At 38.8% G+C, this 25,318-nt stretch overlaps 1 protein-coding gene across 1 annotated transcript in view; it reads left to right on the top strand.

Annotated features, from left to right (window-relative positions):
- HIP1 (huntingtin interacting protein 1) overlaps positions 1 to 25,318 on the top strand; it is a 158,336-nt gene that overhangs the window by 116,303 nt on the left and 16,715 nt on the right. Inside the window, 16 exon segments of the mRNA XM_089683803.1 lie at positions 780 to 920; positions 2,077 to 2,174; positions 3,249 to 3,321; positions 5,809 to 5,992; positions 7,039 to 7,127; positions 8,717 to 8,833; positions 14,019 to 14,120; positions 16,576 to 16,701; positions 16,766 to 16,877; positions 16,909 to 16,910; positions 17,499 to 17,589; positions 18,830 to 18,966; positions 20,617 to 20,727; positions 23,409 to 23,467; positions 23,576 to 23,669; positions 23,796 to 23,896. Coding sequence (XP_089539929.1) covers positions 780 to 920; positions 2,077 to 2,174; positions 3,249 to 3,321; positions 5,809 to 5,992; positions 7,039 to 7,127; positions 8,717 to 8,833; positions 14,019 to 14,120; positions 16,576 to 16,701; positions 16,766 to 16,877; positions 16,909 to 16,910; positions 17,499 to 17,589; positions 18,830 to 18,966; positions 20,617 to 20,727; positions 23,409 to 23,467; positions 23,576 to 23,669; positions 23,796 to 23,896 — 1,637 coding nt within the window.

Raw genomic sequence — 25,318 nt, 5'->3', positions numbered from 1 at the left:
AAAGTATGTTTTATCATTTAAAAAAACAAAACACTTTACAACCACTTTAACTATGTAGTGGAACTGAAGAAATTTTGATTTCTTTCAGATGTGTTGTACTGCTAAATATATAAGAAATTGTTCCATGTCATCTTCTTAGAACAGTTTCCAGTAGGCTAACCACAATGAACTTCTCTTATTTGTTCCCTTTTGGTCTGTTAGATGTACAACTGAAGGTGTTTTGTTATATCTGTTTAAGTGCAAAAAATACCTGTTGTTTTTGCCAGAAATCTTATTAGCTGATAATTTTCTATGCTGCACAAGAATGGGTTATGGAGATGAGGAGGGAGTAGGAGATGAGAGGTCTGTGTTCTGTGTAATCCATATGAAAATTTGGGCTGGCACCATGTGCTTGGGAATTAGGAGATGGTGTTATCATGACAAAGAGGAAGGAAGGAGCACACTATATTTCTGGCACATCAACAGTTGTTAATTGCAGCTTGTTTAAAGGGATACAACATGGGGAAATGTGCATGTATTCTAAAGATGTAGTAAATAACAAATGGGGAGAAGAGCATGTGCAAAGTGTGAAAGGTATTACAACCAGTGTCTGAATGGTTGTGTTACTGCACTTTGCTCATCATTGAATATGCGGCATTTATTTATTTTTAATAGATTGAGTATAGATTATTATAACATTATTTTACCTTACTTCAGGATATACAGTATGTGGATATGTCTGAGAGGATCATCAAAGCAAATATGGAATATTTTAACTGTACTTTTTCCTTTGATTGTAGAACCCACCTAATTTTTTGAGGGCGTCAGCCTTGTCTGAACACATCAGTCCTGTGGTTCTTATACCTACGGGAAATTCCCCTCCTGATAGTGAGACGTTAGTGGAGACAGATGATCTTGTTGGAATGGATTCATCCTCTCAGGTAGGTGATGACAGATTTTATTGGATATTGTCTTCTTAACGTGGTGCAGTATCAGTACATCTGATGGCACAAATATACTGTAAATGTTTTTACATTATCACATTACATGTTTGGAAGGCATCTTTGGGAATTATTGACGAGATTACAGTTTGATGACTTGATATACGCTACTTTGTGCATGAAGATTGAGGTGTGAAGGGGAAAACGTTATGGAAGAAAAAGTGTGATGATGAGGATAGGTGTTACTTAGAAATAAAATTAAGTGTATAGGCTTATCTTATATCTTTGCAGCAGTATTTAACAAATAATGGAAACCAGTAATAAATTATTGAGCAGCCAAACTAGTAATAACTAATAAAAATGTATTCCTTTGTGTACCCATCCATTGGTATAATGAAGGAAAGTTCCAAAGTAATAGTTCCACTGTGATTTGCTATGTATCACCCCCTGGATTTGATCCCTGATACTTTTTTAGCCCAAGGTTGTCCCTCTAGAAAGTGATGGCTAAACCTTCCACACCAAAACAAGCATTTTTCATAGGTCTTAGTAGTCAGTAAATATCAGTTTCAACAATGTCTTGATGAGTGTGCCCTGCCCCATCAAACCATGGTTAATGCATAAGTAGTAAATGGATAATTTAAAGAGGAATTGCAGGAACATAGGTTCCCAGTGCCCAAAATAGGGTATACAAGCCAGATAAAAGGCATACTTACATATCACATTATGAAAGTACAGTATCTCATGCATTTAACAAAAACGTTTTAACTATTCCTAACTTCTGCTTTCTTTTGAGAGATATACAGCATAGTTAACTTTTCCATCTGAAAATTTGGCATGCTTTTTTTTTATTAAATCATCCTTTCCTTTGCCCATGCACCACAAAGGAAAAAGGATCACTTAACTTTTGCTCTCTCCAGCACCTGCATGGGCCAATAAAAAGGTCACTTTAATGAGCAGGGTCCTCAGTATTTTTATTGGTTATTATTAACAGTGCATGTTTCCTGTATACCATGTTATACAATGCTGCAGAATGTAATGGCTGTATATAACCATATAACTAAAACATAAATATAAAGATATAACTTATATTTATCATAATTAGTGTATACCATTTTGATTGTCATACACCACAGCAGTTTTTCTGTTTGTATTGCAGGGTATGCCTGAGAATAAGTTTGATGATATCTTTGGCAGCTCCTTCAACAATGACCCGTTTAATTTCAGCAGCCAAAACGGCATGACCAGGGATGACAAGTATGTTTTAACAGATGTATATACGGCTAACGTCAAAATATGTGGGTATTGTGCACACTGTATTGAAATAGTGATCCTCACATTAAAGCTACTAAACTACAGGCAGACATGAAAAGAAGACATTTAGATTTACATACCTTGCAGAGAGTTTGAGGAGCCCCAAAATTCATGCCACCCTATGGAAATTTCTTTCGGCTTCTGAGGTTGAGCTTGGACTCCTTACTCCTTTCGTCTACTTTTCCTTATTGTCATTAGTTATAGTCACCCATAACCAGATGGGAGGTAGTGGCTAACCCAAGCATTGGTTCGGAAACTAATGTCATTATTTGCATATTAGAACATCCTCTTTTTTGAGACTTCCGGGCAGCTCTGTAAAACATGTCAGCTTTTCTAGTGATCAGCATCAAACAGAACATTTCAATGAGTCAGTCCATTCACTTTGAAAATATATAGAAGTATACTTTCAATATGTTGTGCGTTGACCACCAGGGATTCTGCTGTATATTTTTCCTAGGGCCAGATTTAAACTTTGCTTAGTCAAAGTAGAGTTTCTGGTCTGGTTCAGGTCTGGTTTGATGGGAGTTTTCATCTTATCCATAAGGGCAAGAGAATTTACAATGTATACTAACATAGGGGAAAAATAAATACTCTACTGGGTGTGGAAACATGTCTGAAGTAATACACATGAAAAACTCTGTAAATTTCAGAGCTCAGAGGTCAACCGAAGAGGAAGATGACCACAAATGATGTATGATATACAATGAATTATGAACTTTGCCAGGAATGTGTAGTAGATGTTGCCCTGCTCAACTGAGGAAGTGTTATGAAAACTACAAAAAGAACAACCAGGAGGGCACAAGTGCATTACCAACGATTTATTGTTCACAAAACATAGATGCCAAATGGATACTCACAGAAGTGGAAAGTAAAATTGCATAAAAACCACGTGTTTGTTCTTTTTGTAGTTATGTCTGAAGTAATGTAGATTTTGGTTTGGTTTTTGCTTAATCAATACGAAATAGAATGTTGATTCAAACATCTGTTGCTTTCTCTTTCTGTTATTCTTTGGCACAGAGATCGCCTAATAGAGCAACTGTATAAAGAAATTGCCAATCTAAGAGATGAACTGGGAAACTTCAAAGCAGAGGTGAGATTTCAAGCTCCAAAGTTTGAAAAGCCCATGACCAAAAAAAGAGAATGACAGTATTGCACATTGTCTTAGATAACTTATGCAAATTGGATTGGAGCAATTCATGCTGTCATACCGCCGTTCGGATACAAAAAGTAAATACGTACTGTAATGTTCTCACTTTTTGGATATACACAGCAGTACCACATCTAAGTTTGATTGATCTCATCATTTCTTGGAAAAATATACCTTAAATACTGTAGTTAAAACCAGCAGTTATTAGCATTCTTTGCCATAGAGAAACATGACTCAGTTTTAATACTGTGGGTTGTAGTAAACAATACAAACAAAGACAAATCCTGAGCATAATGCACATTAAAAATGCAGTGAATATTAAATAAAGGAAAATCCTGTATCCAATAGTAATTTAACAAGTCACAACCATCCTTTAGCTCTCAGAAAAGAAACAGTTTGTGGAAATCTCGCCATTACCTAAAAGACAAAGCAGTAGATTGAATGAATGGATTGAAAGTAAATGAATGCACTTACAATGAGTTGGAGTATAAGATGGCTTCCTGGTGGTCCAAAACTTCATATCCTAAGTCCAGACCAGAGTGACCCTCCAGCCATGGCCAGTGGCAGGGTCAGAGCTGTTAAATCTGTTCTTTGGATATAACAGAATTGCAGGAATCAGCACTTGTTAGATCTCTCACTAAGACAAGCACTTCCGATATCATCTTTCCATGAGAAACATGCCCCTTCAATTCCAAGATGCTGCCAGATGTGCTTTTTGCTCAGTCATTGGTTTTATTAAAAATACCACAACTGATTTAAACCTTTGTTTCAGTTTGGGAGATAGGTGCAATCATGTTGACCCAAAGGAAAAGAAATTTATAGTAAGTGTAAAATTTCCTCCATGGCATAACTACATCTGGGAATTAGCATGTACAGAAAAAGAGGAAAGTTATAACATGTTAGCTTATAATGTGTGATGGACACAGTGGTCACATATATCTTGTTCTGTTGTAGGACCTCTTTCCATACAAGAGCCCTAACTGAGTGTGCTGTAACTTTAGTGGCACAATGTTATACTTTATGTTTGTGTTTTATTCTTTAGCTACTACTTTGGATGGTTTTTGCACTTATTTTAGCCTTATTTGATTATTGTCTTCTAAGTGTATTTTGAAAGATATCTGCTAGATCTGTCAAAACATTGTAATGCAGTCTTGTCTGGTTCAGGTTTAAAGTTTCTCAGTGGTTCTTTGTAAGTGAAATCAATTTATGAAGGAAACGTAAGCTAAAATGAGGAAGTGTCCTTCATGTTTGTGTGTTCCAGTTTCCATTCAGCTTGTGAAGGTGTTCCAGCGGATTTAGTAGAGGAACTTGACTGCATCAAGTCCTCAATCACTAGGTCTGTAAGACCAATGTCTTTAATATGGACCAGCCTGTCTACAAAATTGTAAGGGATAACTTGTGTACATCTGGACACATGACTTCCCCCAGTGTAATTAGGTCTCTCATTTTCGTTAGGATTCAAAACTTTCCCTGGACATCTGGAGGAGTTGAAAGAACCAGACTCTTTTGGGACAGTATGTGATGATGGCCACCACTGATCCTTCCTGATCTTGGTGATCACCTTCTGAATCATGGATATTGGGGGAAATATGTACGCAAGCTGGAAATCCCCTGTGATTGACATTACATTCAGGTATGTCGGAACATTGTCCTAGTAGATGGAGCAAAGCTTATTATTATTTTATGGCATTTGCTCTTGTCCTCACCAAATCAGTCTGTGGAGTGCCTGACGTTTGGTCAGGTGGCCCAAAACATACTTTTTTAAGTGACCATACTCTGTTATATACAGTGACTTGCTTAGATTTCCCCTAGTGTCTTAGATTAATTGCAGTCATTCTTGGTAGGTTTCTTTGGCTTATAGAAAATCTCCTGTAAATCCTGTGACAATTTAGGAAGCATGGTCCCACCTTTACAATCTATATATGACACTGTTCTGACATTCTGATTCTCACCGCTGACCTGTTCAAGGTGCTTTGAAAAATACCAGGACTCTCTTTCCATTAGATGTTTTAAACCTTGGGCTGCTTGCTCCTTTACATGGGCATCCCAGCTCTCGGACAGATCACATGCTCTTGAATTATCTTGTTTGGTTTGAAAATGTAAGCACTTTTTGTGACATCATGTCACGATGTCATCTCAGGACAGGCTTTGTCTCTTTGAGAAGTACTTCAGTCTGCAGAGGCCTTATGTATCAATGGGTTGTCCCATTCTTCTTCATCAACAGGCAAGTTGTCTTAGGATGCAGTCAGGATAACATCAATAGCATGTAATAGCACACACTGCCACTAATTGCTAGCTTTAACTGTTTTATTGACAAAGTTATTGTCCTATTTTAGAAGTGAGACCCAGATAAAACCCAGATGTAGTGCTGCCATTGAGGATGCAAAGGAACTTTCTGTAGTAGTATTTAATGAGGTTTATATGTTTCAGAGTCATCGGTTGGTTGTTCATCTGAAGGGGCGCATCCAAGAGCTAGAGGCTGAGTTAGCGGAGCAGAAACACCTGAGGGAACAAGCAGTGGATGAAAATGATTTTCTGCGAACAGAACTGGAAGATTTGAAGAGGATTAAACAAGATACAGAGAAAGCCCAGAAGAATCTTACAGAGATAGAGAGTAAGGAGTCAGGACATGAGAGTTGTTTTTTGGTTTCTTTCTATACAATTTTTATTTAAAAATGATACACACTTTATATTTTGATTTTTTTCTGACCATAAGTGCAAATGTAAAATTAGACAGTAATTAAAGAGTGGTTTGACAAAACAGACAAATCTAAATAAATGTTTTGTGTGGCTCTGCTCTCTCTTATTTGCCATGTTTCTAGTTTAATAGCAGATGGTTATATTACAGTGTATGGGATCCATTAAAGGGTCAATTCACACAAAAGTCATGCTTTGGTTTTAGGTAGAGACATGTGGGCTGAGCCACCTTTTGAATTGTATTATCTAGTGAAGACTTCAGCTGTGGGATCAACCAGCAACAGTGCCTGGCTCTGGTCCGGCCTACATCAGATGCTTAGATTTTCCTTTATTTGGGGTGTTGTCATCCCTCCATAATGCCAACAAGATAGCAATCTATCAGGAGAATTGGAACTCTAATATGATGGCCCTTAGGCAAGACTTTGGAGACTTGGAAATCTATCAACATCTGAAATATTCGTTTTGATGGAAATTACATTTCAAATCACTTTGGGATTTTAACATATTAACATTTACATGTTGTTCCTCTATACTTTAAATTAATTCACTCCATATAGAATAGAACTTTGTTGTCACTTCAGTTGTTCAGTCCTAGTACAGAACACATACTGCATATAAGATAATAAAGGCAACAGAAACAGTTCAGACTCAGCAAAGATTCTGGAACCCAGTTCTATTTGTCTTTTCTTTCTCTTTAGTTTTAGTGACACCTTTTATGTGTGATCTTTTGTTGAAAATTCAATAAAAATCATTGAAACAATAACAAAAACCATTGCTTCATAAGCACCATCTTGAGAAATATTTAAGTGGAATTGCATCATTTTTTTTTACAAATTTTTATTGATGTCTGTTCTGCTAATTGGTGTTTTTTTATTGTTTAATGTTTTACTATTTGGTGGTTTATCTTTACTTCTAGTCCTGAAGACACAACAGTGTTTACCCATTTTTTATTTTCTCTTATAGGAAAATCGATTGCTAATGAGCAAAGATACACCAAGCTGAAGGAGAAGTATGCAGAACTGGTGCAGAGTCATGCAGACCTTCTCAGAAAGGTGACTGATTTTCTCCACTGACACAACAGAACTGTCTAAAGGCCAATATAATTCTATCTTTGAGTTAAATATATTCAGAGGTACTGATCGTAATCAAGCATGCAGTTTAGAAAGTTAGAGCAAAGTCAGATCTACTAATCTGGACATTTGTTCATGAGGAAGGACCAAATCCATAGAATCAGCTTGACTGGCATCCAGTATTTTCAGAAGAAAAGGTCAGCAATGACAGCCTGCATATTCTCTCAGTACAGGTTTCCTTTAATGTGTGATGCTATACATTCTCATTGTGCAATACATTTATAAATGAATGGTCTCACTGCATGTAAACTGTAATTTGTATGTCTTCATTAAAAGGGAAGTGTGAGATTTAAGAAAAAATAAACATTGACACTCACCTAGGTGTATGCAGCATCATTTTGATTCTGCATCTGTCCTCACCGCTTCTAAGACTGAGAACTAAGCAATCAAAGACTGCTGATTTCTCAGTTTTCGATCTTCAGTGAGCAGAGAGCCAAAGACTGTCAGGCACCAGTGCTCACTGGAGTGCTGGGCTGTAGAGGGGGCGGGAGCGGCTGACTCAGGCTCTCAGTGGTGTGTTGAGAGGCTTAGCCAGCTGCCGATCAGGCATCTGAGTGGATCCTGACATTAAAGTCAGGATCCCTCCAGAGTCTGGATCAGCTGAGTGATAACATCAGCCAACAGTGGACTTTATCCTGCTGTCAGCTGAATACAGGTCACAGGAGTATAGAATGCACCCCTGAATGCCCCCAGCGGTGCGCATACCGTGCTGTTTGTGATAGCTGTGTCCTACAGACATAGCTGATCATGTGACAAGGTAAAAGGCCAATCACAGTGGCCTTTTACCACGTGATCAGCTGTGTCCAAAGGCACAGCTGATCACAAAGTAAATACAGTTGCTGGTTATCGGCGGCACTTTGCTCACGCTGTCATAGTGGAGTGTGTGTCACAGAGGACATCTGCACTGATTATCAGAGCAGTGATTATCAGTGCCCTGATTATCAGTGCAGCCACAAAGGTGCCCAGCAGTGGCGCCCGTCAGTGCACCCATCAGTGCCCATCAGTGCCACCCATTAGTGCCCATCATTGCTGCCTATCAGTGCCCATCAATGACACCTATCAGTGCCCATCTGTGTTGTATACCAGAGCAGCATCATCAGTGCCTCCTCATCAATTCCCACCAGTGCCACCTCATCAGTGCTGCCTAGTAGTGCCCATCAGTGCTGCCTAGCAGTGTCCACCAGTGAAGGAGAAAATTTACTTGTTTGCAACATTTTTTAATAGAAACAAAGAAAACGTTTTTTTAAATTTTTTTTCTCGTTTTTCGTTTATAGTGCAAAAAATAAAAAATCCAGTGGTGATTAAATACCACCAAAAGAAAGCTCTATTTGTGTGAAAATAAATTATATCAATTTCATATGGGTACAGTGTTGCATGACCGCGCATCAGTGCTGAAAGCTGAAAATTGGCCTGAGCAGGAATGGAATAAAAGTGCCCGATAGGCAGGTTTTTAACATAAATGGTGGATGATTGTTTGGAAAAGTTAATGACGTCTGCGTTTTCTTTTTCAGAATGCAGAAGTCACCAAACAGATGACGTTTGCTCGAGAATCTCTGGGGGATGTGGAGCGCTCCAAGAAAGAGCTGGAGGATTCGTATCAGCGGGTAAATGAGCACACACAGAGAAAGGTGAGGGCAGCACTCCATCTACCTGAGTCACATCTGCTTTTCTCACAATATTGTATCACCATTATAAATCCTAGTCAATGAGATGTGCTATAATGTGAACACACTAAGATTGTTCACACCATGATGCAGAGATGTCAGTTTTTCTGCCCGTGTTCTGCAAGAGCACAACATAATCAATTGTCCTCTATGTGCCCTGTTCACACGACAACACTAGTATCATATGCAGATTTTTTTTGCGCATGAATCTGTATCATGTATAAAACTTACTGATGAAAAATGATGTAAACTCATGTCTCTGCAAATGAAATTTGCGCATCAGTTTCCATCAGTTTTTCTGCACATATGGTGTGAAAGAGTCCTAAAGCTCTATTGCCATTTTTTGACTGTGGGGGTAATATGTGTTCCACATTTTAAAAATAGATTTTCAAATAAATTAGTTGCCTTTTTTGTAAGTCCTCTGACTTTTTTTTGGCAAACATGTAGTAACAAAGCAGTTAAAGCTTGTTCCTACCATACGTGCATGAAAACTGATGGAAACTGATGTGCAGATTTCACTTGCAGACATCAGTTTACATCAGTTTTCATGCAAGCTTCAATGATTTTTATACATGTTGCAAATTCCTGTGTGAAAAAAAATCTTCACGTGATACTATTGTGGTGTGAATAGGGCACAGGTAGAAAAATGTATTGTGTTGTGCCCTTGTAGAATGCATGCAGAGAAACTGACGTCTCTGCACCATGGTGTGAACAAGCCCTTACTTAGCAGTGAATAATATATTAATATACAGTGTGCACATTTATTAGGCAAGTTGTATTTTTGAGGATTAATTTCATTATTGAACAACTACAGTGCTCATGGTCAATCCAAAATGTTTATAAACTTAAAACCTGAATATTTAAGAAAATAAAAGTAAGGTTTTGGCTTTTTTAGGAGACTGTCTTTGTGTGCACAGTTATTGGGCAACTATTAGTGTGCTGAATTATTATGCAACTAAATGAAAAACTAAAATGTTCCCATCTCACTTGATTATTTTCATCTGTTAAAGCGAGAATAATAAACAAACAACTCAACATTTACATATAAATATTTCTGACATTAAAAAAAAAAATAAAAAAAAATCAGTGTCCAATATAGTCACCCTTCTTTTCAATAACAGTCATAAGCCTTCCATCCTTGGAGTCTGTCAGTTTCTTTATCTGTTGACGATCAACTGTTTGTGCAGCAGCAACTACAGTCTCCTAGACACTGTTCAGAGAGGTTACATAGTTACTGAATTAGTCTGGCTGAAAAAAGACAAAAGTCCATCCAGCTCAACCAAATAAAAAAAAGTTATAATCCTAAACCCACCATTGGAAGGCAAAAAAAAACCCAGTAAGGCATGATCCAATTTGCTCCTGCAGGGGAAAACATTTCTTCTTTATCTCCCGAGAAGCAATCAGATATTCCCTGGATCAACTTTACTTATAAATGTTATATCCAGTTATATTGTGTATATCTAGGAAAGAATCCAGGCCTTTTTTAAAGCAATCCACTGAGCTGGCCAGAACCAACTCTTGAGGGAGACTATTCCACATTTTCACAGCTCTTACTGTAAAGAAACCCCTCAGTATTTGGAGATTAAATCTATTTTCCTCCAGACGTAAAGAGTGCCCCCTTGTCCTCTGTGATGACCTCAGGGTGAATAGCTCTACACCGAGTTCACTATATGAACCACTGATGTATTTATACATGTTGATCATATCCCCCCTTAGTCTCCTCTTCTCAAGAGAGAATAAATTCAGTTCCTCTAATCTTTCCTCATAGCTGAGCTCCTCCATGCCTCTTATCAGTTTGTTTGCCCTTCTCTGTACTTTCTCCAGTTCCCCAATGTTCTTTTTGTGAATTGGTGCCCAAAAGTGAACTGCATATTCCAGATGATGTCTTACTAATGATCTGTACAGGGATAGAATGATATCTCTCTCTCTGGAATCTATACCTCTTTTAATACAAGATAGGATTTGCTCACTTTGGAAACTGCAGCTGGGCATTGCATGCCATTATTAAGCTTGTGATCTACCAGAACTCTCAGATCCTTCTCCACCATTGATTCCCCCAGTTGTACCCCCCCCCCAGTATGTATGATGCATGCATATTCTTAGTCCCCAAGTGCATAACCTTACATTTATCAACATTAAACCTCATTTGCCACATAGTTGCCCAATTAAACAGTGCATTGAGGTCGGCTTGTAAATTGGAGACATCCTATAAGGATGTTATTCCACTGCACAGCCTGGTGTCATCTGCAAAAACTAAAACTGTATTTTTAATCCCAGAACCTTTATTGTTTATAAATATATTAAAAAGTAAGGGTCCCAACACTGAACCTTGGGGTATGCCATTAACACTAGACCATTCAGAGTATGAATCATTAGCCACTATTCTCTGAATATGATCTTTTAGCCAGTTTTCTATCCATTTAATCCAGGTATACCATGTCCACAGCTACTCCTCTGTGCAAGGCTTTGCTCACCTCCTCATAAAAAGAAATCAGATTTGTTTGACAGCTTCTATCTTTCCTGAATCCATGCTGTCTGTTGTTTAAAATATTTTTTTACAGCAAGAACTCATCTATGTGGTCTTTTATTAAACTGTGCAGTATCTTTCCCAACTATAGAACTAACAGTTCTGTAATTACTTGGTAAATATTTCGACCCCTTTTTAAATATAGGCACAACATTGTCCATACGCCAATCCAGTGGTACTATGCCAGTCATTAAAGAGTCCCTAAAAATTAATCAATTCTTTAAGGACCTGTGGGTGTATTCCATCTGGTCCAGGTGCTTTATTCACCTTTATTCTGTCTAAATATTTTTGGATCATATCAATTGTGAGCCAATGTGGATCATCTGGGGCTGTGTCAATACCATGCCCATTGTGGACAAGAGCTTCCCCATGCTCCTTTATATACACAGAGCTGAAGATGATAATTAATACATTTGCCTTCTCTTTGTCCCCAGTCACCCACTCTAGATTATTTTGTAAAGGGCGTACATGTACACCCTAATTATATATTTACTAATTATATATTTTAAGAATTTTTTGGGGTTTGTCCTGTATCTTTTACAATCTGTCGTTCGTTTTCAATTTCTGTGGCCTTGATTTTCTTTTTACATATTCTGTTATATTCTTTCTAATGTTTAAATGATGATAGCGTTCCTTCATTTTTATATTTAATAAAAGCTATTTTCTTATTATCTATAGCTTTTTTAACTTTGGCTGTAAGCCACATAGGTCTGATTTTTAGCTTCTTAAACTTGCTGCCCATGGGAATATATTTTGCAGAGTGTTCACATATAGTCTTTTTGATAAACTCCCATTTCTGTGTTCTGTTCATCACTGCCAATATTCTGTCCCAGTCTAAGTCTTGGAGAGCAGCTATCAGCCTTGGAAAATTAGCTCTCTTAAAGTTGAGCATTTTATTTTTCCCGTGTGTGCTTGTTGTTTACAGCTAACAATGAATGAAATCATGTAATGGTTACTGCTACCCAGATGTTCTTTTATATGGACATTAGTAATAAGCTGTGCATGGTTTGAAATTATCAGGTCCAGCAGAGCATTATTCCTATTTGGGGCCTCTATGAACTGTACCATAAAATTGTCCTGTAGTAGGTTTATAAATGTTTGCCCTTTAAACTGTTCCTGCAGTGCCATTACTCCAGTCAGTTTCCAGATAGTTAAAACCCCCCATTATTATCACAGGTGAACTGTTTTCCTTCACTATAAATCTTCTGTTTAAGAAGGGCCCACAAATTCTAAATAGGGTTTAGGTTAGGTGAGGAAGTAGGTCATGTCATTATTCTTTCATCTTTAGGGCCTTTACTGGCTAGCCACGCAGTGGAGTACTTTGATGCATGTGATGGAGCATTGTCCTGCATAAATATCATGGTCTTCTTGAAAAATGCAGACTTTTCCCTGCACCACTACTTAAAGAAAGTCTCAGTAGGTTTGATAGTTGAGTTTGAGTCCATCTTCAACCCAAAAAGGTCCAACTAGCTCATTTTTAATAATAGCGTACCCCACCTCCACCTTGAAGGCGTCTGAGTCGAAGTGGAGCTCTGTGTCCATTACTGATCCAGTAACTGGCCCATCCATCTGGTTCATCAAGAGTCACTCTCATCACATCAGTCCATAAAACCTTTGAAAAATTTCTCTTCAGATATTTCTTGGCCCAGTCTTAACATTTCAATGAATGTGTCTTGTCTAACAGATCTATCTTTATTAAAAGAGGCCTGTACTAAGAGAAATATGGAGGCTGCCATTGCTGTCTTCTATTTATACAGTACATGTTAGTTTCCTGGCTGTAATCCTAATCCAGTGGCTTCAATACTTTATGTCACAGACCTGGGATAAACATGCAGTTCAGGAAAGTTAGGGCTGCTTAACTAGATACTTATTCCAGGTCAGGGACTCTAAAATTACTAAATTTGTAAATTAACATGACAACCAGGGAACTAGTATTTTTAGAAAAAGAAGACAGCGGTGCCCTCCATATTTCCAGAAGGGTTTTGCTGATAGCAGTGTTTTCAGCCTACCCTTTATGTAATTCCCACTGATATTCACATTGAATGATTCAAAGATGCAACATAGGGTGATTTCCAGTTAAAAAAAAAAACTGACATGAAAATATTTTGTATAAGAAGTGCAGTACCTTTGCCTTAACTAGAGGTGTATTTAGCAGTTCTTAGGGCAAAATAGCTATCAATGGCTGGCTGCCCACCTTCGAAATTAAAATATCCATTTAAGTTTTTGGTTGTTGCTTTTTCTTTATACCCTTTTTGGTTGCGATATAATCTTGAGTCACAGCGTTGTAGACTGAAACAGTTCAGAAAATGAAATGAGCAAGTGAATTAAGCAAAAGATTAGTCTTAATAAAACCTAATGAAGTGCAATACAAGATGTTACATTTCCAGATTACATGTCTCCAGAGGGGAATAAATGAGACCTCAATTCATTTGTAAAACATTAATAACATTCCAGAGACCTGAACATGAAATAATCGTCTGTCTTACATTCATTTAGCAAAAGTGTTGAGAGGGGAATATCTTGTTAAAGATGTAAAGGTCATTTCATTTAGCGATGTGATTACAGTTTAAATAATGATTTGGAAAAGGTCTTGTGAATAAGGCAGGATATTTTTATTTCTAGGCACAGGAGCAAATACAACAAATGGATGACTTACAGGGAGCACTAGAGAGCAGTAAACAGGAGATTCAGCTTCTGAAGAGCAGCATGCAAACCTCCAAGCAGGTATTCTGGTTTAATTATGATCACTATTTACAAAATAACTTATGGCTTGGCTTAATTTTTGTAATTAGTTTTGATTTTAAATGAATTGATCACACATGAACTATTTATCTGAGCAAAGGATTCACATAGGGGGTTCCTTGCTGGCAAACTGAGATCCTCTAATTTTATAGCAAGGCAACAAGAGGTGAAGAACAAACCTCCATTTACATATCAGTTTTTGGTAGATTCTGGACGGTTAACCATCTAACAGTTCTTGTATCTTCTAGTGACTCTCACATCTATGCTTGAATTCCTGAGTCTTCACAACTGCTGTGGGCCTCTGTGGGGGATTTTTGTATTGCAATGCTTGTTTGTCTAATTTTTATAGAGAATGTAAAAAGGTGCTGGAAAGTGAGAAGGTATAGAAACAGAGGAATGATGGCAGAAAAAAGTTGTCTGCCCTTTTTTGATTTTTTACCTACTTTTCTGCATTTTTTCATGTTTTATTGTCTGAAAATATATCCCAAGAATGTTTAACCCCTTGACGCCGACGTCACACAAATATGCAGCCTCACAGAACTGGGCTTTTTTCCGTGGTGCCGCATATTTGCGTACCTGTCTTTGTGCTGGGAGCGCGCAGACAGAAATTGCTTTACCAAAAGTACATTTTATATCTAATGTTACAAATGAAGCAGGTGTTATGATTGAGGTTCTTACACAGAGAAGCCACATGTTGGTGATTCAACTATGTGTGGAGTTTCTTAGTTGGTTAAACGATATGCCCTTCTTTTTCAGGGACCTCCACCCTATGCCTAGAAGGGTTACAAACAGCTATGCTTCCAACCTAAGTAGCCACATCTAGTTCAGAAAGAACAATATACGTTTTTATAGTAAGACACCAAAAGCTAAATGTGTGTGGACCATACTCCTCACTCTTCCAGACCCAACAAATGACCACACTGCCCTTCTCCTAGATAGTTTTTGTAGAAAAAGCATTTTTTTTTTTTGCAAGGTAGCTCTACAGAACAAGTTGGCTTGGAAAATCTTCTGATTACATACTGAAACACCCAAACCTAGGGCAAGACAGACAATGTCACCATGTAGTCTGGAAATCTGCATTAAAAGCAACCCAGTTTCCAAAGAGTACTACAATAAACAACTGCCAAATAAGTAGTTTACTGGAAAACATTATTACTAAAAACAAGAAAAAAACACACTCATTGATGGTTGGTGTCACTCTAAACCCCCTCCAACCTTAACCCTTTCGCAACAGCTGCTAGCGGTCTTTTAAGTGGGCTTTAATGCAAGGAAGCATTGTCACAGTCACATGATTAGGAGCTTGTCCTACTGGCTTCTGATCAGGAGCCATTACTGTGAGCTTTCAGGGACAGCATGGTTAATGTGTTGGCAATGTGATGTGGATGCATCTGGGTGGTGGCTGAATGTTAAAGGCTACTTTTTCTGCTGCTGCATATATGAGTTTGCAATTGGGAAGAGGCTTAAAAAACTAAATATCTCACAATCATTGATAGTCAGTGGAACAATAAACCCTGCTCACCTTTAAAAACTAATCTAACCATTATTGGTGGACAGTGGCCCTTTAAGACTCTCCACCTTTACCTATGATCTGTCATTCTTCCTTCCTGCCTTGTTTACAAGAATCCAACATATTTTCAGTGGAGGAGAGTGAGCTTCTTCCGTTGTGAATGGACTGAAATGCTTATAAACGCTACTTGCCATGGTTAGTTGATTTACTGTGATCACAAGGTACATCATCACTGTGATCTAAGCTGCCCAATCACAGCTCAGATCACAGCCATTCATGGTACAATGGCCACCCAAGTGTGTTTTCTGAAGTGCCTTCATAAATGGCACTCCAGAATTACATATCTTTCTCCTCACCATTTTGTTTACAATTTGGTGGTATGGAGGTGGTTAAAGGATAAGTTCACCTTTTAGACAAAAATAATAAATGCACATTTTTTTGTAGGTAAAAAAATGTTAATTTATTATTTTTGTCTACAGGAGCCTGGAAAGCATTGCACCAGTGATCAGTAGAGCGCTGATGCCATGCAGGTCTCCTGCAGACCTGTCAGATTATCTGCTTGTCGTATGGGAATTATGAGCAAGCAGATATTCTGACAGGAAATTTCAATGAACTACCACGGCGATGCACAGCGCCGTGGTAGTTCATTGAAAACTACAAGCCCCCAGCCACTAAGGCTGTTGGGACTTGCAGTTCATTCAGTCACGCACGTCAGTGAATGAACGACGTGGCCGTGTGGCCAGACCCCCGAATGGCTGTGCTGTTTTCAAATCTGACAGATAGTACAGGGAAACTTCTCCCCGTACTATCTGTTGGGGGGGGGGGGGGGGGCGCCGGGCGGTGGGTGGAACATGTAACATGTTCCCAAAAGTGAATTTATCCTTTAAGTTACAAATATGCAAGGCATAATATGTTCTACTCCCGACACAGGAAAGCCAAGCACAAGTAAAGGAAATTGAAGACAGTGTTGTACAGCGCATCCTACAGGAAGCAGAATCCATCATACAGGAATCCCTCCAACAACTGGATGAGCCAATTTATACCAGTGGCAGTTGTGTCTACAGGTGAGTACAGAGTGACAGGCACTTACAACTGCAGTATAGACATCACCATTCTAAAGCCAAACACCATGTTTTCCTTTCCAGACTTTCTAATCTCCAGAACAGTAGCAGCTGTAGAGAGCACAGAGAAACTAGAGGAGGCATGGAAAAAACATGTGTCGGAAACTTCAGGTGAGAAGAAAGGATGGGAAAGGACCAAAAGATGTAAAGAGTATAGCAGGCAAGTGGAGGAAATGCACAATAGTTAGAGTGGCCTGATAAAACCAGAGGGCAGGCAAATGGAGTGCAGTAACAGAAGGTTTTATATAATAAGGTTTTGCCTCCTTTCACCTTTCTAGGTGCTAATGGAAATCAAGTATTGCTTTGGGTGATGCATACAGTATATATATATATATATATATATATATTTCCTATTTCATTGCCAAATTAAAGCTCTAAATGTATATATAATCATGTGATCAGAGATTCATACAGTTCATGGAAGTGACGTTCCATCCTACATATCACACAAATCATGTGTTAGTTAATATGTTATAGTGTTTATTTTTTTTTCTTAGGCTTTGATTTCTTCTTTAAGAATATGATCAGAATGTTTCTGAATGCCCACAAACATACAAACACTAGAAGCTGCGACACTGTAGTTTGGGATGCTGTAATAAATTTAGCCATAATTATTTATTTTATAACCCTGGATGATTGAAAATGAAGATATTTATACAGATATAAATTGTAGAACATGCAGTTAGTATATGAAAATCACAGATTTATCTGCTTATGTTTCTTTATTCCTAGATGTGAAACTGTTTGTTGTCGAGTGTGGTTCAGTTTGCACATAGAATCAGTGATGTGATCCTACAAGGAGCTCAGACCAGAACCTCTGACAGTGAGTATCTCATGCTTATACCATTGTCCAGTGAAATTCTTATTTTTCAAGCAATTTAAAGTGATACTAAAGCCTTCCTTTTTTTATATATATAAAATAACAAAATATCATTTGTTATTTGCACACAGCTGCCCTGATCCTCTACTTTTCAGGTCCCCCGCCAGCTCTCCTGCTCCTCCCCCTCTAGCAAAGCCCCCAGAGAAAGCTACATGCCTCGGGGCACCTCTGCATGCTCATTCCCGAGCTGCTGCTCTATACATCCATAATACACAGTCTGTGCTCATGGTCCACTGGCTGTGATTGACACTTGGGGGAGCCAATGGGCTGCTGCTGTCTCAGCCAATGAGAAGGGAGAGTCCCCATACAGCTGAAGCTGTTGTGAACATTGCTGCTTTGAAGGGGGCTCAGTTAAGGATTGGTGGGGAGGAGCTGCACACAAAATTTTTTTACCTTCATGCATATAATGCATGAAGGTAAAAAACCTGGACCCTTAAGAACCACTTTAGTTTTTATGCCCAAATGCTGGGCACTGTGGGGCGAACTCTTGATGTCTGCACTCACAATATTTCCTCAGTCTTCCTGGTTGAGTGACACTGAGCATAATGTAACTCACGTAGCTTAGGGCATCTTGTGGTAGAAAATAGGTTCCACATATAACAGCTCTGGACTGCAGTCCACTCCAAACATCTCAGTGTTAGCAAATGCAAATGTAGTCACTTTCCAGCTTCCTAAAACCATAGTAATGGCACTTCTATTTTATGGGTGACTATATGAAATAAAATTGCTATTGGAGTTCCGTAGTAATCTCTTCTCCTCCAGCCTTTGACTGGACAGTGAAGGAGCAGCAGAAAATTAATAAGGTTATCTGTGTGCTCCTCTACCTTCAGTTTTAGTCTGACAAGCACAATGCAAAGCATTAGAGCCAAGAGCTCTGTGGTTCCTTCTCTTAGTCTCAATGCTGTACAGGGATTACATAATGCTGATGTCAGGATGTAGTTAGGTAGAAACACTAACTAGTATGTATAAATACATTTAAGGCTTTTTAAATGAAAGCATAACAGGATTTTTTTTATTTGACTGTTCTGTAACAGTGTGATGTCTGTATTCACAATGCTTTAACTGTCTGTTAGCACAGTTTAATGTTCTAATAACAGTATTCTAAAATGCTTTGCTTGAGCAATATCCCCATCATGTTCTTTATCACTGCTGTTTATAATCTGTGCTTTTTCTTTTATCTCAGAGTTAAGTGACAGCTGTCGGACTTGTGGCACAGAAGCTCTTAACTATCTTTCGGGTATACGAAATAGAAAAGCAGATGATGAAGTGGACTGCAGCCATATTACTCTCACACTCAAGTTGATAGCTGATATTGCTCAGGTAAAGATGGATGGCTGCCAAAATTGGGAACAGATGACCAGGTGCTAGTGGTATTATAAAAGATGCATACAATGGACAGAAAATGGAACCTAACATCTATCTGGGAGAAAATAAAATGTCTGACTGGTCCCTTTGGGCACTTTATTTTATTAATTTCTAAAAAAAATACCCTTAATTAAGTTTGTCAGTAGCAATCACTGAAGTTTGACCTTTACGAAACAACAAACAAGAGTTTGGATTGGGCAATATGAGCAACAACTTCACTTTTGTGCTTATTTTCTGTTTTTAATTTTAATCAGCCCCAAGTTTTAGTGCCTTTAGACAATGTAGCAATAGACAGTGCCATTTGGTTAGCAAAAGTAAGCAAATCATTCTGGGAAGATGCCTTAAACTGTAATTTTTGTGTGACAACTTATTCTTTAATGAGAAGCTCTTTGGAGCCTGGGCAATTCAAACTAAGCAAATGGTAAAGAAATCCATAAGCAGAGGTTGCTTTTAGTTAATACAATATGACAAAATGACTGGAAGATCTAGAGATATAAGCAGTTGGAAGTGTATGCAAACCTCCTATTGGAAAAGTTGAGCTTGCCCCACCATCTAAAAATACTGTATATTGCAAGAACTTCCCGCAACATTTATGCATGAATGTGACAGGGATGACTGTAGCACATAAGCTGGAGCAGAAAATACTTCATAATAGGCTGGAAATTCAATGTTTTCCATTGCACAGAACATTCTTTTGTTGATTACTGAGCCGTTTTCCTAACAAACATGCAAGTACTAAATCGGGATACGAGTTAAGAGAGGGTGTGCCTGTGCATAGCATACAAGAGGTTGGATCAAATTTGTCCTGGGAAATCTCGCAATTCTGCTCATCTATTGTCATCATTTGTAATGAGATATGTGTAAGTGGGAAAGTTCCTTTTGGTTCAGAGCATAATCCCTTTTTTGATTTATTTTGAGAAAAGTTGTATTTTTCTGTAACAGCAGCTCCACTTTAAAGTATTTTACAAGGAATTTTAATCACATCTATTCCCAGTGGCCATGTTGTACAGGGATAAGAATGCTTGATTAACTGTAGTATTTACACAGTCATTAGTAATCAGGTGTAATTACGGTACAGAAGGGACCTCAAGTGACATGACCTACTTTGGTTAGAACTTCTGTGCCAAGAACTGGAGATCCCAGTCGTCATTATATTTCACACTAATTTTAACATTTCCATAAATATTCCCCTTGGCTGTACCTCAGGGTTTTATTGAGTGCAGAGGAAAAGGATCAATTTACATTTTTAGTGCTAATCAGTAATATCAGGGGAACTCAGGGAGAGTGAAATGTTCATTTTCTATCCAGGATATCCCCAAGGGTTTCACTGACACCATCTCTCACACAACCCAGCTTCGCATTACTGTGCAAAAATGTCTCTCTCAATGACACACAGACTGCAGTTAAGAAATATGAATTTTTTCAGTATGACAGTGAAAACAGCAATAATAGTGAACAAAATGCACAACTGTGAAGGTAGCCAGCACAGTTATATACTTACCTTGTTCCTCCCTAAAGTGAAGTTGCCCTTTTAGATAACCCATGCCATAATAACTTGGTTGACACACAGTATATCCTGTCATAATTTGGATGTTTGTCTTTTAGGAGTTACGTCCTCCATCACTGGATATCAAAGAGGAGGAGTTGGGTGACCTAGTGGAGAAAGAAATGACAGCCACTGCAGCAGCTGTAGAAACTGCTGCTGCCAGGATTGAGGTGAGAACTGTGTTTAGTTAGTTTACTTGGTAAAAAAAATGTGCTTTCAGCATATTCTTACTATCATCATGGTGAATAAAGAATATTCTTAAACTGATGACACCCATGGAACCTTAGTCCAGCACGATACACAATCACCTATACAGTATTGTCTTAGAAATAGCTGGAGAGCTATGGTGCATCTGCAGATTTTTCCTCTTTAGAGGCCACACTGTCTTCCGTCAGTACCACATTCATATCATACTTACTCAAGCTGTGGACCACTGATATCACTTGTGCCTTTTGATTTACATTAGGAACTGCAGAGCAGTTCAGACACAGAAATGGTGTTTGGCTAATGACTCCCACATAGAGGGGAGACTTGCACTGATTATCTGGGCCTCGTACAGAACTTTTACTGTGTTACTAGAACCTCTGGCACCTTATCTTTATCTGTTCCACAGCAGCAAGTCCATTCTGTGTCATGTAATCTGTTTAATGTTTCCAAAGCTGACCCCCAAATCATTGTTTACTTTACTTAAACTGCAAAATCATTTGAGACCTTAGGAATATGCAGGAGGACATAAGATAAGAGCCATGTCACACTAGCGATCTTGTTCCTGGCAACAGGATTGCTAGTGTGACATGGCTCTAATGGTGGCTACATACACTTCAGTTGTTTTTTTTATCCGATTGATGCACAATTTAATCAAAATGATCCAATCTGCAAACAATCGTATGGCCATAAGTTCCCTTCAATTGACTTAGACTCAATTTCGTTTGGCTGTGATCAAACTGAGTCGATGGGCCAGGGTGGAATAGTACCGATTGTTTTGCATCAGTTGGCAGTGCAGAGAAACTTTGTTCATGAATACAGTGGTTATGACGGACCGCCTGTCACCCCAATTGGGTGATTCCATCAGAGAACTGCTTCCTCGCCACTGGAACACAGGACCAAGGTATTATAGTTGGGCATCGCATCCAAGATTAGGCAACTCTAGCTTAGGTGCAAAAACTGGAACCCTTTATTGAACAGAAATACAGGTTTTTTTATACACTTCAGAAACAATTCAGTACTGTCCATGATACTTTTTATTTGCACTAACATACAGTTTTGAGGACAAGCTTTCGGGGTATGTCCCCTTCTTCAAAGTCCGAGCAGTACTATTACAATGTTAACATTGTAATAGTACTGCTCGGACCTTGAAGAAGGGGACATACCCCAAAAGCTTGTCCTCAAAATTGTATGTTAGTGCAAATAAAAAAAATATCACGGACAGTACTGAATTGTTTCTGTCGCAAGTGCACTAATACGGCTACAATCACCTCAAGCAAAATGGAAGATCCTTTATACACTTCAGAAACAGGGGCAGTCCCCACATGAACAATAAAAACAAATATCCCACACTGCATAGGTAAGAGCTTGATAACATTATCCTAAACAGTGTAAATGGTAAACAGTACAGCCAACAGCTAACAATGATCTAATTAACAGTAAGCTAATCAACAGCCAAGCACCCAGACAAGCCAGGGCCCCACCCCAGACAACCTGGCGCCTCCAACCCTGAATACACAAAGTACAATACACATGCTAGCTTTCACGTGTTTGCTTTCACCTGTATAATCTGTTCATCATAAGACAAAACTCATACAATATTCCAACAGTCTGAAAAAGTGAAATTCATCTATCTTCATAGATTTCTTCAGGGAGATTGTTAATAAATATTTCTGTCCCAGAGGCAGGGCTTCTGTTAGAAGTCACTGGGCCCCATACAGCCAACCTGACAGGGCCCCCCAAAATAAACACAGTTTACTATGCTTTAGTTTATGAAGGAACACAGTGAGTGACCGGTACCGATCACTCATTGTGTTCATTCAGAAAGGAAGGGGCTGGTAAATTTGACATTATTACCGGACCCTTTCCCTGCTCCCCATCCTGAAGGATCCTATTGTTTGCTTGCAGCTGACAGTAGGAAGAACAGGAGGGAAGTTTGAAGCACTGTGAGGGTAGGGGGTACACAGGGGGGCCTGGGCAGCAGGGGGAAACTTTGGTGCACAGGCAAGGTACTTAGTGTGGCGGGGGGCAATTACTGGAACTGATCCGCTGTATAGCTCTCTCTGCAGCAGCTAAAAGCTGGCAGGAGGCAGAGGAGAAGAAGCCAGATTTCAGTTGCTGCAGAAAGCCATACAGGGGATCGGATCCAGTAATTGCCCCCCTGCCATGCCGATCACCCTGCTTGCCCACATCTGATGCACCCAGTGCACCAGTGGTAACCCCTTATCCACGGCCTTACGCAGTGGTATTTTGTTTGATCTGACTATGAGATTACATGGTGAAAACAGAAATACAAGCGATAATATCTGATCACAGGTTACCGTTATATCGTCACTATTGATCGAAATCCACTTTCCCGTGTGTGGCATATCGATTGAACAGGCTGTCAACTATAGATCAATTATTTCTGTTGGAAGAGATTGATAAGAAAAGAAATCAATCATTTATCAAGCACACATGGCCACCATAAGAGTGCATTGCTTACAAGCAACATCAGTTCATTGGCCGGTCACAAAAGGTCTCAGCGACACGTAATTTATCAGTTAAAATAAAAATAATTGCATATCTGATTCAGACACAGATAAAAGTAATAGATTGTTCTTTGAAGATACTTTGTGTGACAGGATAATCATTTTTTTCCCCTTAGGAAATGCTGAAGAAGTCTCGGACAGATGATACTGGACTCAAATTACAAGTCAATGAACAGTAAGATACTTATTTGTTCAAACACTCCATATCCAAGAGATAAAATGAGACTGAAGCCTATGTTGTGGAATAGGAATTCTTCTCAAAATGTGTGACTTTGTTCTGCAGGATTCTTCGGTCATGTACGGATCTCATGCAGGGAATCCACGCTTTGATTCTGGCCTCAAAGGATCTTCAGAAAGAGATTGTGGAGAGTGGAAGGGTCAGTATGTCCTTGTCCTTTGTGTGACTTCCTATTCAAGCACATCACACAATCATAGTCCAGAGAGAGTCAATTTTTATGATGCATGTATTTGCAAAGATTTAATTGTGTGCTAATTATTTTTAGGGAGCAGCATCTCCAAAAGAGTTCTATGCCAGAAACTCACGATGGACAGAGGGGCTGATTTCTGCTTCCAAGGCCGTGGGGTGGGGGGCCACTGTTATGGTGTAAGTATATTATAGTAATCAGAAGACATCAATTTATAGAAGGATGGGATTGGTCCTTTCTTAGGAAATCACAAAGGCTGCTTTGCAGTGTCAGATCTTAAAGCAGTATTAAACCCAAAAGCAAATATTTATTATATTGCAGCTTACCAATCCTTAGACGTGATGGCTGCATTAGTATTGTATAGGCTTTCTTTCTACTATTTATATCTGGACTTACAAAATGTATCAGTTACAGCGTTGAGACTAAACATTACTACTGACAGTGGTGCTTATAATGATCAGCTTTTATTTATTGATGTCAAACCTTTATCCTAAAAGGTAAAGATCAATTTTGCTGTAACTGTTTATAAAGTGTTAGCTGGAGTTCAGCTTCAGTTTGCTATTTCTTATCAATCTGCTAGTACATCTAATACTCCCATTCCCAGACTGAGAATGCTGCTATCCAAATGTGCTCCCTGTGATCCTTCATACAGTGTGTAGGCACTCTAATACAGGAGGAGTGTTACTGGCAAGATCACCAAGTGAAAACAGAGAGAAAAAGAAAAAAAGAAAACTAAAGCAGTCATTAAATGTAATGATTGGTAAACTGCAATATATTACATTTTTGGTTTTGGGTTAAATACCAGAAACAAGAGAACAGAGGACCATTGGACCTTTTTAAATAACCTGGTGTTAGGATGCCTAGGTATCTGCCATCCCTGACATAGTGTGAACTGCTGCATGCAGCATTTTTAAAGGATAAATGAAAGGCCAGATTTCTTCATAGCCAGTCTAAGTTTAACTTAGACTGTGGCATGTGGCAGCACACATCATGTTGATGAGTGTCAGTAATACATTTTATGTAGCATGTATTTCATGTCATCCTTTGTGCCATTTGACCCTCATTGTTGCTCTCTCTGCTTAGCTTGCGTATTATTGGTGGATGAGGGCACTGTGTATTTAGAGTTTTCCCACTTTGGGTCCATACACCTAGATCCAAGCTGCTACTAGGGAGGAAGTATGAATTGCACTATGCTTCTTTTCATCCATTTTAGGTGTACTGGGCAGAGTGGGCACACTATCTTATTCAGCCTCTTTGCCCCAGCTCTACTCATGCAGGAAAATCTGAACGTCTTGGTAGTCATATGATTGGGAACCAGTCTGCTGTAAGCGTGCTGTCAGCACAGAAACCTCTGCTCCCATAGATGCATATGTGCAGTGTGTAGGTGGTAAAGTCCACCCTATTTGCCACTGCACAAATGCGTTACGCACGCAGCAAGAGATTTCTGTGCTGAAAGTTCCACTTGTCTTCCTCCTCCTCCTCCCCCCCCCCTCCTTTTTTAGTTTTGGCACTTTTTTGGGGGAAGCAGGTATCTGGTTTTGACAGGTACCCGCTTCCAATTCTGGTCGAATTGCTACGGTGATTCAAGCAAAAGTGTACCC

The sequence above is a fragment of the Staurois parvus genome, unplaced genomic scaffold (genome assembly GCF_062004578.1).
Source record: "Staurois parvus isolate SC_StPar_1 unplaced genomic scaffold, SC_StPar_1.0 ptg000321l, whole genome shotgun sequence".
NCBI lineage: Eukaryota > Metazoa > Chordata > Amphibia > Anura > Ranidae > Staurois > Staurois parvus.
Note: the sequence above shows the minus strand (reverse complement) of the source record. Positions and strands in the feature narration are given on the sequence as shown.